The sequence below is a fragment of the Rhinoraja longicauda genome, chromosome 32, assembly GCF_053455715.1.
Source record: "Rhinoraja longicauda isolate Sanriku21f chromosome 32, sRhiLon1.1, whole genome shotgun sequence".
NCBI lineage: Eukaryota > Metazoa > Chordata > Chondrichthyes > Rajiformes > Arhynchobatidae > Rhinoraja > Rhinoraja longicauda.
The window spans coordinates 11,522,706-11,536,266 of NC_135984.1; the positions used below are offsets into that span (position 1 = coordinate 11,522,706).

Below are 13,561 nucleotides of genomic sequence, written 5' to 3' on the forward strand. Positions count from 1 at the left end.
CAGATGCTGTCCGAACCTACTGAATGTGTTTCCAGTATATTTTATGTTTTTAGGATACAGAAAAACACAGCACAAGGAACAGCCCTTTCGGCCCATAATGTCTGTGCCGAACACGATGCCACGATGAACCAACGTCACCTGCCTGCATGTGATCCTTATCCCTCCATTACCTGCAGAGTCCTGAATTCCCTTTACTCCAGAATCCTGTTGGAAACTGGATGTCTCAACGCACGTGTGGGAAAGAGCAGCAGGTGCTGGTTTAAACCAAGAGAGACCCAAAATGCCAGAGTAACTCAGCGGGACAGGCAGCATCTCTGGAGAGAAGGAATGGGTGACGTTTTGGGTCGAGCTCCTTCTTCAGAAGAAAAGTCACCCAATCCTTCTCTCCAGAGATGCTGCCTGTCCCGCTGAGTTACTGAGTTACTCCGGCACTTTGTGTCTAACGTCTGTCTCAACACATTGTGTGTGCCAACCAACTAATCAAATCCCAATTCCAAAATATTAGAAATATTGCATGAAAAATAAATCTATTTTGATGAGAAATTAATATTTGCCAACCTTTGTATGTATTGTGTGTGATTTTGTTTGAACTTTCTCTCCACCCAGGTTGCCACATTTGTGGGCCCAGTCACAGCCATCCCAGTGCTTCTGTTCTCCGGCTTCTTTGTTAGCTTCGACACCATCCCCACATACCTGCAGTGGAGTTCCTACGTATCTTACGTCAGGTACATGTTTCTCTTATTAGCACTTCCTGGACTTCAGTTTAGTTCACTTTATCTTTGTCACATGTACCGAGGGTATTGTAAGAAAATAACTGCAGATGCTGGTACAAATCGGAGGTATTTATTTCACAAAATGCTGGAGTAACTCAGCAGGTCAGGCAGCATCTCAGGAGAGAAGGAATGGGTGACTCTAGAAGGAGGTGGCTCTAGAAATAGTGGAAGCATTGGAGATCATTTTTCAATGTTCTATAGATTCAGGATCAGTTCCTGTGGATTGGAGGATAGCAAATGTTATCCCACTTTTTAAGAAAGGAGGGAGAGAGAAAACGGGTAATTATAGACCAGTTAGTCTGACATCAGTGGTGGGGAAGATGCTGGAGTCAATTATAAAAGACGAAATTGCTGAGCATTTGGATAGCAGTAACAGGATCATTCCGAGTCAGCATGGATTTACGAAGGGGAAATCATGCTTGACAAATCTACTGGAATTTTTTGAGGATGTAACTAGGAAAATTGACAGGGGAGAGTCAGTGGATGTGGTGTACCTCGACTTCCAGAAAGCCTTCGACAAGGTCCCACATAGGAGATTAGTGGGCAAAATTAGAGCACATGGTATTGGGGGTAGGGTACTGACATGGATAGAAAATTGGTTGACAGACAGAAAGCAAAGAGTGGGGATAAATGGGTCCCTTTCGGAATGGCAGGCAGTGACCAGTGGGGTACCGCAAGGTTTGGTGCTGGGACCCCAGCTATTTACGATATACATTAATGACTTAGATGAAGGGATTAAAAGTACCATTAGCAAATTTGCAGATGATACTAAGCTGGGGGGTAGTGTGAATTGTGAGGAAGATGCAATAAGGCTGCAGGGTGACTTGGACAGGTTGTGTGAGTGGGCGGATACATGGCAGATGCAGTTTAATGTAGATAAGTGTGAGGTTATTCACTTTGGAAGTAAGAATAGAAAGGCAGATTATTATCTGAATGGTGTCAAGTTAGGAAGAGGGGATGTTCAACGAGATCTGGGTGTCCTAGTGCATCAGTCACTGAAAGGAAGCATGCAGGTACAGCAGGCAGTGAAGAAAGCAAATGGAATGTTGGCCTTCATAACAAGAGGAGTTGAGTATAGGAGCAAAGAGGTCCTTCTACAGTTGTACCGGGCCCTGGTGAGACCGCACCTGGAGTACTGTGTGCAGTTTTGGTCTCCAAATTTGAGGAAGGATATTCTTGCTATTGAGGGCGTGCAGCGTAGGTTCACTAGGTTAATTCCCGGAATGGCGGGACTGTCGTATGTTGAAAGGCTGGAGCACTTAGGCTTGTATACACTGGAATTTAGAAGGATGAGGGCGGATCTTATTGAAACATATAAGATAATTAGGGGATTGGACACATTAGAGGCAGGAAACATGTTCCCAATGTTGGGGGAGTCCAGAACAAGAGGCCACAGTTTAAGAATAAGGGGTAGGCCATTTAGAACGGAGATGAGGAAGAACTTTTTCAGTCAGAGAGTGGTGAAGGTATGGAATTCTCTGCCTCAGAAGGCAGTGGAGGCCAGTTCGTTGGATGCTTTCAAGAGAGAGCTGGATAGAGCTCTTAAGGATAGCGAAGTGAGGGGGTATGGGGAGAAGGCAGGAACGGGGTACTGATTGAGAGTGATCAGCCATGATCGCATTGAATGGCGGTGCTGGCTCGAAGGGCTGAATGGCCTACTCCTGCACCTATCGTCTATTGTCTATTGTCTATTGTCTATTGTTTCGGGTTGAGACCCTTCTTCAGACTGATGTCAGGTGGGCGGGACAAAGGAAGGATATAGGTGGAGACAGGAAGATAGAGGGAGAACTGGGAAGGGGGAGGGAAGAGAGGGACAGAGGAACTATCTAAAGTTGGAGAAGTCAATGTTCATACCGCTGGGCTGCAAGCTACCGAGGGTATAGTTAAAAACTATTTTGTTGCCTGCTACCCCAGTCGGCGAAAAGACGATACTTGAATTACAATTAAGCCATCCACAGAGTATAGATACAGGATAAAGGGTATAACATTTAGTGCAAGGTAAATTCCGATAAAGTTGGACTTTAGTTTAGAGATAGTGTGGAAATGGGGCCCTTCAGCCCACTGAGTCCGTGCTGACCAATGATCACCCTTACCCTCGTTCTATGTTATCCCAGTTTCGCATCCTACAAACCAGGAGCAATTTACAGAAGCCAATTAACCTACATACCTGCAGGTTTTTGGAATATGGGAGGAAACCGGATCACCCAGTGTGGTCATGGGGCGAGCGTACAAACTCCATACAGACAGCACCGGTAGTCAGGATCGAAGTCAGGTCTCTGGCATCGTAAGGCAGCCACTCCGTCACTGTGCCGTCCTTTCTGCCTACTGCAACTCCCTAGCCCAAACTTTCCCTGCTCAACTTCCAAGCCTCGTTCCTGCTGCCTTGACACTGAAACAGTGCCAGCTGGTTTCCAGGTCGGGTGCATGTTTCCAGAGAGGTTGTGGGTCTGAGTCACAAAGGGTGAACACGGGTAATGGACAGTCAAGACCTTCTGGAGATCCTGGGGCCAAGAAAGCCATTCCATAGATATGAATACTGAACAGTAAGTATACACATCTTGTGAGGGCATGTATACACCTCTCAGGTTTCACCAGAAGTACTGTAATGGCTTAAGAAGGTGGCTCACTGCCACCTTTTCAAGGGCAATTAAGGATAGGCATTAAATGCAGGCATTGTCAGAAGGCCCAGATCCTGAAAATTTTACAACAGCCTTTTCCAACATTCTTTACCCAATCCTGTTGGTTTATCCTTTGCCGTAAATCTTTCTCTTGTGTATTGGCATCGATATGATACAAATATATAAGGTTAACATGGCATATATAGCCATAATTTTAGTTTAGTTTAGTTTCGAAATACAGCATGGAAACAGGCCCTTCGGCCCACCAAATCCGCACTGACCAGTGATCCCCGCACACGAGCACTATCCTACACATTAAGGACAATTTACAATCTTTACCAAAGCCAATTTAACCTACAAACCTGTATGTCTTTGGAGTGTGGGAGGAAAAGGGAGCACCTGGGGAAACCCCACGCAAGTCACAGGGAGAACGTACAAACTCCGTGCAGACGGCACCTGCAATCAGGATCGAACCTGGGGCTCTGGTGCTGTAAGGCAGCAACTCTACCGCTGCACCACCCTTGATGGAATTCTATTGATGGAATGTAGGTGCATCTCTTGGGATAATATTGAGTTTAAAGCATTCTTTGTGGATAATGGAGAATTCTAAGTCTAATATGGGCAACAAAGCCCTTCAGAACACAACTCATTCTGAAAGAGTTACAATTCCATTTGTTTGTTCTCTCACCCGGTGAAACAGATACGGCTTTGAGGGTGTCATCTTGTCAATATATGGAATGGACAGAAAAAACCTGACCTGCAATACTGAGTTCTGTCCTTATAAGGAACCAAAGAAAATTCTGCAAGAGTTGGATGTGCAAGACGCAAAGCTTTACTTGGACTTCATAGTCCTGGGTATATTTTTTCTTGTTTTGCGTTTGATGGCTTACCTTGTCCTGCGTTACAAAGTCAAATCTGAAAGGTAGAAAGGGAATCGCAAACAACTGGATATTTTGCGGCATCCAGTCTGTGAACTGGACCTATTCTCATGTGGTTCAGAATAGCTGAAGTCTACATCAAGATTGGCAACAGCTGTGCTGCGTAGCCCGAACTGTAATCTTTAAAAACAAAATCATCAAACATCAACATGGCTTTTGACGGGCCTTCTGGTTGTCAGATTTTTATTTTTGCCTGTCTAGTTTTGCTTTTGGATTTTGATTAATTCTCGCCCCACGTGTAAGATGGCTTGTGAAGGAAACAACTTGTTTAATGAAGCAACTCAGCTTTGGCCTTCTGTACGATGACAATGTCAGATTGGTGCCCCAACAAAGTGTTGAAAAAGCCCCACTTGTGAACCGATAGGTAGATCTTCGTGTCTGCTTTTATTGTAAAAAATGCAAAACAGAACTTTAATTTTGGAACCAGACTGTTAATAAGCACAGTTTTTGTAGAATATAATGTACGCTTTTATCTGTCACCTTGAGCATGTCCACTAGTAGCACGTTTTGTCAAATTATAGCAACTGTAAGTTTAAATACGGAAGCAAGGCATTATAAACTAGGCTTTAAATATTATAATTCAGGCATTGTGGAAAGTCTGTAACTTTTTTGACAGTTCAAAAATATATTTAAAAAGATACAGTCTTGAAAGTGTAAAACATTTTAAAAAAAAGGTAGTGTTAGTAATTTTAACCGAATTTTGTATTAGTATTATGGTTTTTATTTATTTTTTGGTATCTAGAGATTTAGTTCCTCAGTTATTAAATGTCTTTCTTCTCCCCCACACCACAGCATCTTAACAGGATACTTCTATTTTAGAAACGTTTTAACTGAAAGAAACTCCCACTTTGTAGCTATGCTGCAATGCATCCAGATGTTTAAATGAATTGCAGTGCTTATCATTTTGAATTGCTCCATTTGCCTCCGACATTTAATGCTACTATAATCCCAGAGTGCAAGGGACACTAATCATCTCATTGTGACACATGGGCCCAGAAAGCTTACAGTTCGATCAACTTCCAGTAATTATAATGTGATGTCTCCATGAAGCATGAAAGGACTCCTGGCAATGTCCTTACACTGTACAATAGACAATAACATTGCAAAGCTATTATCCTGATATTGCAGTATTTTATGGTCTAGGTGTTACTGGCCATTTGGCACTTTGAGATCTGTGTGGCTGACTACGGTGTGGGAGAGTGTACAGTTTTATAAATTTAATTTCAATACACTTGAGTTTGACTCTTAAAGAGCAGTATCCCTATTGCAGGCTTGCACAGTTCAGAATGGTCAACATTATGATTGGAATTTAAACTTCTTTGTCTTTTTCCTCTTAAAAAAAAAGCAGTTACAAATCTCTATTTTTCTCTCCGGCATTTGGTACTTTTGGTTTAATTTATTTGGTTGTGAAACCCTGAAGTCTGCTCATTGGAGTATATGTGTGCATAAGAATAAAAGTAAAATACAAGGCAGTTAAAAATATGGTGACACTTTGACAATCCTGTTTCCCAGCTCCCATGTTTTTATAGACCACACAAAGCCCGCTCCTTCGAGGAGGCTGCACAACACAGGGAAAAAACAATTAGCTGGCAGTCCATGAATTGAGTCCAGATCTGATCACCACATGAGTGCAGAGTAGATTTGCCAGAATGTCTTCAGGGATAGGAGATTTCAACTACAAGGTGAAAGTTGGGTAGCTGGTGCTAATCTCCATGGAGCAAAGAGAAGGCAGTGAGGAGATGTGATGGATGTGCTAGATCGTGGAGGATTTAAGTAGGACTACAGAGAGAAGCTGAACTCATTAGTGGATGGTTGAAGGACGAGGGGGTAAAAGATAGAGGCAAAGTGCGAAAAAGTGCACGGTGTTTTAGGACTGGGCCATTTCCGTGCATGGTGGAATTGCAATGTCAGGGCTTTCAAAGGGAAGCTTGTTAGGTGTTTAAGGGAGAATAATGTGAAGAACAATGAGGAAAGAGCAAGAGATTGGGTTGAATGGATTGCTCTACAGTGATTAGAGTTGACTTCCTGGATGAATAGTTTCCTCCTGTGCAGTCTCTAATTCTATAATTCTATAATTCAGATGCTTTGTCATCAACAGATGTAAATCTACCCAAAGGTATATATTTAAGTTGTACAACTTTGATCTGTTCTCTTCTTTGTAAATGTCGAATGGGTCCAGTAGCTCAGGGAAGTATTGCACGCCACACAGTATTTAGTAATCTTGATAGTTATATGTAATGCTCTGTACCAACCTGCCCTGTGTTTAGACCCATTACTGCACCCTTCAGCCACCTTTCCTTTATCACCATGTGTGGCTGGTACCAATGCCTCACAGGCCCTGTTCCTCTGAACTTGAATCTTGTGCACTGCGACATTTGAAGTAGGCAGGCAAGAACAAAATGAAAGGTTGGAATTCACGGCACCACAGAAGTCATACTCAAAGATTTAAGTTTAATAAAGGCAAAAATAATATCAGAGGAAAATAAAAGACTCAAAGTGCTGGAGTAATTCATCAGGTCAGGCAGCATATCTGGAGAACATGGATAGGTTATGTTTCAGGTCGGGAAGGATCTTGGTGGAAGGAGAGAGGGTCTCCATTTGACCTTCGACTTTGACTTTAGTTTATTGTCACGTGTACTGCGGTACAGTGATAAGTTTTTGTTGCGGGTTAACCAGTCAGCGGAGGGACAATGCATGATTACAATTGAGCCATCCACAGATACATGATACATGATAAAGGGAATATCGTGAATAACATTTAGAGCAAGATAAAGCCATAAAGTCATAAAGCCATAAAGTCCAATCATAGATAGACCATTCATTCCTACAACATTTCAACCCATTTGATCCTCTACATTAAAATATGACTTTATAATTTTATTACATTTTGAAGAATGTATTTCAGCAAAAATTGATGATTTAAGTGTTCTTTGTGGATTCAAGACATTTCTAGTGCAAGCCTGGCGAGAGGGAAGCTACCTCTTTTGTATTTGCAGAATCAATGCAATTGTAAAATTTAACTGCCATATATACGTGTAAATAGAGCTAAGCTGTCTGCAAGGATGTCAAAGAATTCAGCACGATGACAAGACCCATTTATGCTGTACAATCCACTCGGAAATTAACGCTGCGGACTTTTGGCATTAAGCTGTTCGAGCACCATTTGAAAGCTTTTGCAAAAATGACGGATGATTTTGCCATCACTAACACCTTTTACTCAGAGACGCAAAGACAAAGGAAATGAAAATCCGCAAGAATCAAACATCTAAACAAAAATGCATGGTGACTTTCATCCAAAGTCACTTAATTTGTCAATTCGAATGGAAATGGGAAAGCAAGACAAAATTTCCGGTGCTCTTTTATTAAAGAATGTAACATGTCACAATGTTGTAGTAAAAAAATTGACACAAAAAGCTGGAGTAACTCAGCGGGTCAGGCAGTATCTCTGGAGAAAAGGAATAGGTGACTTTTCGGGTCGAGACCCTTCTTCAGACAGGTGGACTGTAGAATTCTTCTATCAATCAAGTGACTCATGATGATTTTCTGTGCAGAATGTGTATGTACCTATCTTCCACTCGCTGTCTTTCTGGGAATATTACCCGGCCTTCAGTGGGGTACCTGCTGTAGTTTCTGTTTCCTCTCATCTTTAAAGAGACTTTACTAAGTGAATTGACATTGTATGTTGATCAAGAGACCTAGAGTCAAGAAGCTTTGTCGCACCTCCAACTCCTCAGTTGAAGCTTGGCTATCAGTGAAGGTTCTTCAATAAAAATGCTTAGATCAAATTTGCAGGTAAGTTAAGTGTTTGATTGAACAGTAACAACTTAGCAACGAATAGATGATTGTATGTGCACGTCTGTCAGAGCAAAGCTGGTTAATAAGTTTAGTGGATCTTTCAGGAAAAAGGGAAGAGTCCCAACTCAAATCATTAACTTCTCTTCCAAGTTAAAATGTAAAACAATATTTTTTATTAAAGATTTAGGATTTAGTTTAAACTTTCTTGATTAGTGTGTCAAGGGTTATGGGGAGAAGGCAGGAGAATGGGGTTGGGAGGGAAAGATAGATCAGCCGTGATTGAATGGCAGAATGGGCCGAATGGTCTAATTCTCAGAGAAAGTATGAACATGAACTTTAACCTTTCTGTTTCTGAGAGGAAATGCTTAAGAGGTTCATTAGTGTTAGCACTGATTTTGTTTTGTTCTGCTCTCACTGACTAAGGGCACCTGCCTACATCTCGTGATCTGCAGGTAGGATTTACCCAGGTTTGACCCTCGATGTGAGTGCAATAATTTGCTAAGATTTGAGAAATTGGAGTATGGGTGTTGATTTCAGCGACACTTTTAAGGGTTGGCAGAAAGGGTAAAAAAAAAATGTCACCTGTGACCATGTCCAATGTTCAATAGCACAGGCTAGAAAACTCTTGTGATTTGGTATCCAAAAGAAATTGACCTTGAAAGTGGGACAAACCACAGTTAAATAATCTGCTGAACATCAATGGATGCTCAGGTTGGCTGGTGGTGGGATGGTGGGACATATGGAATATTTATCGGAGAAGGCAGTGCCTTTAAAAGAGAGAAAGGAAGGTGGTGGGAGGATTTGAGGCAAATGCAAATGCATTTAAAATGCTTTAAAGAATGCTTTACTTTAGTGAATGAACCAAATATTTTTCCTTTCCATGGGTTATTCTGTTTATATTGCATGTGCTAAAGACTTGACTGGCAGGCTGATTTTTGAACAGAACTAAAGTCAACACACGGGTCATATATTAATAATGTTTATGCAAATCAAAGATGTGATGTCCAAAATTGTGAATGAATATTTATACCAGTGACGGTTGTTGGACTATATGTTACTTTCTGTAAGAAATATCTGTTAACATATTACTAATAAAATGACTATTTATATTCCGAGCTCTTGTCTTTATTGTATTACGTTTCTATGAATACTTTAAAATATTTGTGCGAAGAAATTTGATCCGGCGGTGTTATTTATTTTGACAGTATACAATGCAAGTAGACTGGAGAAAAAAAAAAGGTGATGATGTGAATGAAACACTCCCTGAGTTCAACAAGGCGGTTACTGCTGAAATGAGTGACATTGCAGATGTACAAAGAATGGCAAATGCTGGAATCCAGAGCAAAACACAAAGTGCTGCAGTAACCCCCCCCCCCCCCCCTATACCCCCCACTGTGTTTCAGATGGAGACTTTCTGAACCTCCCATTACAGACCAAAAACCAAGGAAAAAGCAAAGGGTACAGATTCAATGTTATACACCATCCTAACTCCCCGATTTTTCGATTGGATTGAAACATTTTGGTTCAGTTCAGTTTAGTTTATTGTCACTTGCACCGATCTACAGTGAAAAGCTTTTGCCGCATGCTGACCAGTCAGCGGAAGGACAATGCATGATTACAAACGAGCCATTTACAGTGTACAGATACATGATAAGGGAATAACGTTTAGTGCAAGGTAAAGCCAGTAAAATCCGATCAAAGATAGTCCCAGGGTCACCAATGAGGTGGATAGTAGTTCAGGACTGCTCTCTGGTTGTGGTGGGATGATTCAGTTGCCTGAGAGCAGCTGGGAAGAAACTGTCCCTGAATCTGGAGGTGTGTGTTTTCACACTTCTGCACCTTTTGCCTGATGGAATGGGATCGGTAAACCCACCCCATGTACGATGAATTACAAGTCATGATTTCCTTAACCTGCACAATATCTTTAAGCAGATGTTACAATCTGAGCATCACCCAGTGTCTTAGTACCACTTCATGAGTGGCCAGAATTTAGCCACTGCAAGCACTGCAATGTAACTGACTATGGTGAGAGAAGGGAAAAGCTGCAACTGTTTGTGCTTCAGACCACCCTATTACCCATTGATACTACTGGTACTGATCACCACTGGAGTGGTCCCACATCACCACGTCAGATGTGACCTGCCTACGTGGTGTGGAGGAAGGAACTGCAGATACATGGTGACCTTCATCCAAAGTCACTTAATCTGTCGATTCAAATGGAAATGAGAAAGCAAGACAACATTTCTGGTGATCTTTTATTAAAGAATGTAACGTGTGACAATGTTATAGTCAAAAGATAGACACAAAAAGCCGGAGTAACTCAGCGGCTCAGACGGCACCTATGGAGAAAAGGAATAGGTGACGTTTCAGGTCGAGACCCTTCTTCAGACTGAAGGAGGCTCTCAACCCAAACTGTCACCTATTCCTTTTCTCCAGAGATGCTGCCTGATCTGCTGAGTTACTGCAGCTTTTTGTGTTTATCTCAACTGAATGTGGAGGCAATTTAGCAACTTCTAGATAATGCCATCTTCTCTCCCCTGATATCCATGTGAACCATTGCACCAAGATCTGCCAAGAGGCCTCTAGGGAGTTCAGTTTCTCAAAGGAGACGCTAGCTACAAGGCCTAGCCAGAAATATCCCTTTTCCTGTCATACATTGGCAGATCTATACTGGTAATGCAGTCGTTTACATCAATACGATGGTGGCGGTGAAGTGGCGGCAGCGGTGAAGCCTCGTGGTGATGGGGCCTCGGTGGAGGTGAAGCCTTGTGGCGGCGGCGATGCCTCGCATGTCGACCCATGGTCGACGGTCAATCAGCGCTTGGAGGACCACCGTGAGGGGAAGAACAATGGAGGACCCGGCGTGGGGGGAACGCCATGAGGGAGGTGGGGGGGAGAACAATGGACAATGGGCGGGGGGAGGGGGACAAAGAACAATGGGGACCCGGGGTGGGGGAACCATTGGTGGGGGGGGGGGTCAAAAGGAGGAGATGGCGTGCTTTGTAACTCTGTCAACGCCGTAGGTGGCTACTATTTGTATACATTGTGTATGCAAGCAAAGAATCTCACTATGCCTTGTCACATGTGACAAAGTATTCCTATCCCTTCCTGTATTGTCCATGCTTGTTAATTTGGAAATCTCAGTTATTAGAAATATTGAGATATCCTGGCCTGATTAACAGGCACTGATTTTATTCTGAAGTTATTAATCCTATATGTTGCAGACAAGTTCAATGTCAAATCATCAGCATTAATTTTTCTGTAACTTTGTCAGCGCCCTTTATGTAGCGACTCTTTGCATACCTTGTAAGAAGATAACTGCAGATGCTGGTACAAATCGAAGGTATTTATTCACAAAATGCTGGAGTAACTCAGCAGGAGTTTCTGGTTGAGAATATCACTGAGAATATCGCATGTGACAGTAAAGCATCATTCATTCATTCAATTATCATGTCACCCATCATTAATCAAAGACAGCCTAGTTAATCTGGAGGCATTGTATTAGTTAAAGATTGGAGAAAATTTCCCTCTACTGAGCGATTAGAATAACTACAAATTGGAATTAAAATCAATGTCGAAAGATTCAGGAGGAATATCTTAACTTTTCATGATGGCAAGAGTTCATTCAGCCCATCATGCCAGCTCTCAAGTAAGCGATCCTGTCTCTTATTTCCCCATAACCCTGCAGTTTCTTTATATGAATTAACCCCACGACAAAGAAGATGGCCAATCAGCCCATTGAGCCTTATGCTGTTTTCAGAGGAATCCCATTCATTTCCCTGCAACTTGATGTCCTGTGTCTGTCATCTCTTGCCCCACCTGATTCTCCTTCCACCCAACTATTTAAGACTTCAATTCCAGCCAAGATTTTGTTCACACAAGGGGGTATCGTCAAGGGGGTGTCGGGGGTTGAATCTAGAGGTTACAGGGAGAACATGCAAACTCAACACTATACTCCCTCCCACGAATATACATTGTTGTGTGAGGGAAATTTCTCACAAAGAACAACTTTATTATTATTTACCATATAAAGGGTAGATGGGCAAATAGTTAAGGATGTAGAATTTTTCTCTGTAGGTTTGATGAAATGCAGAGGCTTTAGAACATCAGAGTGGCTCGCACTGGATTGATGGGCCGAATGGCCATCCCCTGTGCTGTGATTCATTAGATTTAGCTCTCAGGGCTAAAGGAATCAAGGGATATGGGGAAAAAGCAGGAACAGGGTACTGATTTTGGATGATCAGCCATGATCATATTGAATGGGGATGCTGGCTCGAAGGGCTGAATGGCCTACCCCTGCACCCATTTTCTATGTTTCTAATTCACTGACAAAATATTTTTAAACAGAGGACTCAGTGCCGGCCAGAATGTATTCATGTTGCAGGACAGAATGGGAGGTGATTCAGACCTTTGAGGGCATATCTTTAGACTTTGGAGATACAGCATGGAAAGAGACCCTTTGGGCCATCGAGTCTGCTCCCACCAGCCTTCCAACATTGTTGACTTTTACTTGCCTGGTCAATCTGGGATGGCCAAATATGGTCAACACAACTAATAAAATCCATACTCCACAAGTGATTAAAAACAAATGTTTGCTGAAACCTGTCACATCAATAGTTAAACTAAAAACAGAAAATGGAGAAATACTCAGCAGCCCTAGCGATCTGTGGAAACAAGGGTCTTGGCCCAAAACGTCACCTGTTCATTCCCTCCACAGATGCTGCCTGGCCCACAGAGTTCTTCCAGCACTTTGTGTTTTGCTCAAGTGAAAGTTTCAGGTCCAGGAGCCTTTGTTTAGATTTCCAGCTTTTGCCAGTTTTTTTTGTTTGATTTATTAGTTGAGTTTAATGACACAGCATGGAAGCAGGCCCTTCGGCCCACCTTGTAGATACTGACCATAATAATGCTAGTTCTTTAGTCAGAGGGTGGTGAATCTGTGGAATTCTTTGCATCCACAGAAGGCTGTGGAGGCCAGTAGATATTTTTAAGGCAGAGATAGATGGATTCTTGATTAGTACAGGTGTCGGAGGTTATGGGGAAAAGGCAGGAGAACGGGGTTAGGAGGGAGAGATAGATCAGCCATGATTGAATGGGACGAATGGCCTAATTCTACTCCTATCACTTATGCCCTTATATGTTATCATAATTTCTCATCCACTCCCTATCCATTAACCTACATATCTTTATTATATGGGATGAAAGTGGTATAAACCCATACGGTCATGGGGAGAATGTGCAAACTCCACACAGACAGCACCCGGGGTGAGGATCGAACCGGGGTCTCTGGCGCTGTGAGAGAGCGGCTCTTTATATCAACATTGCCATTTTGTTCCAGATTTCAGGATATAGTATTCCCTCCCATTTCTCTTTTGAATTTGATTTGGTTTTGTGACTTCTTGCAAATGGATACAAAGTGCTGGAGTAACTCAGCAGGTCA

General features: G+C 42.3%; 1 protein-coding gene across 1 annotated transcript in view; it reads left to right on the forward strand.

Moving 5' to 3' along the window:
- Positions 1 to 9,236, forward strand: part of abcg4a (ATP-binding cassette, sub-family G (WHITE), member 4a) — a 113,838-nt gene extending 104,602 nt beyond the window's left edge. The window contains exons 14-15 of the mRNA XM_078427013.1: positions 607 to 725; positions 4,092 to 9,236. Coding sequence (XP_078283139.1) covers positions 607 to 725; positions 4,092 to 4,317 — 345 coding nt within the window. The 3' untranslated portion in view covers positions 4,318 to 9,236. The remainder of the gene's footprint in view (positions 1 to 606; positions 726 to 4,091) is intronic.
- Positions 9,237 to 13,561: the final 4,325 nt, after the last annotated feature.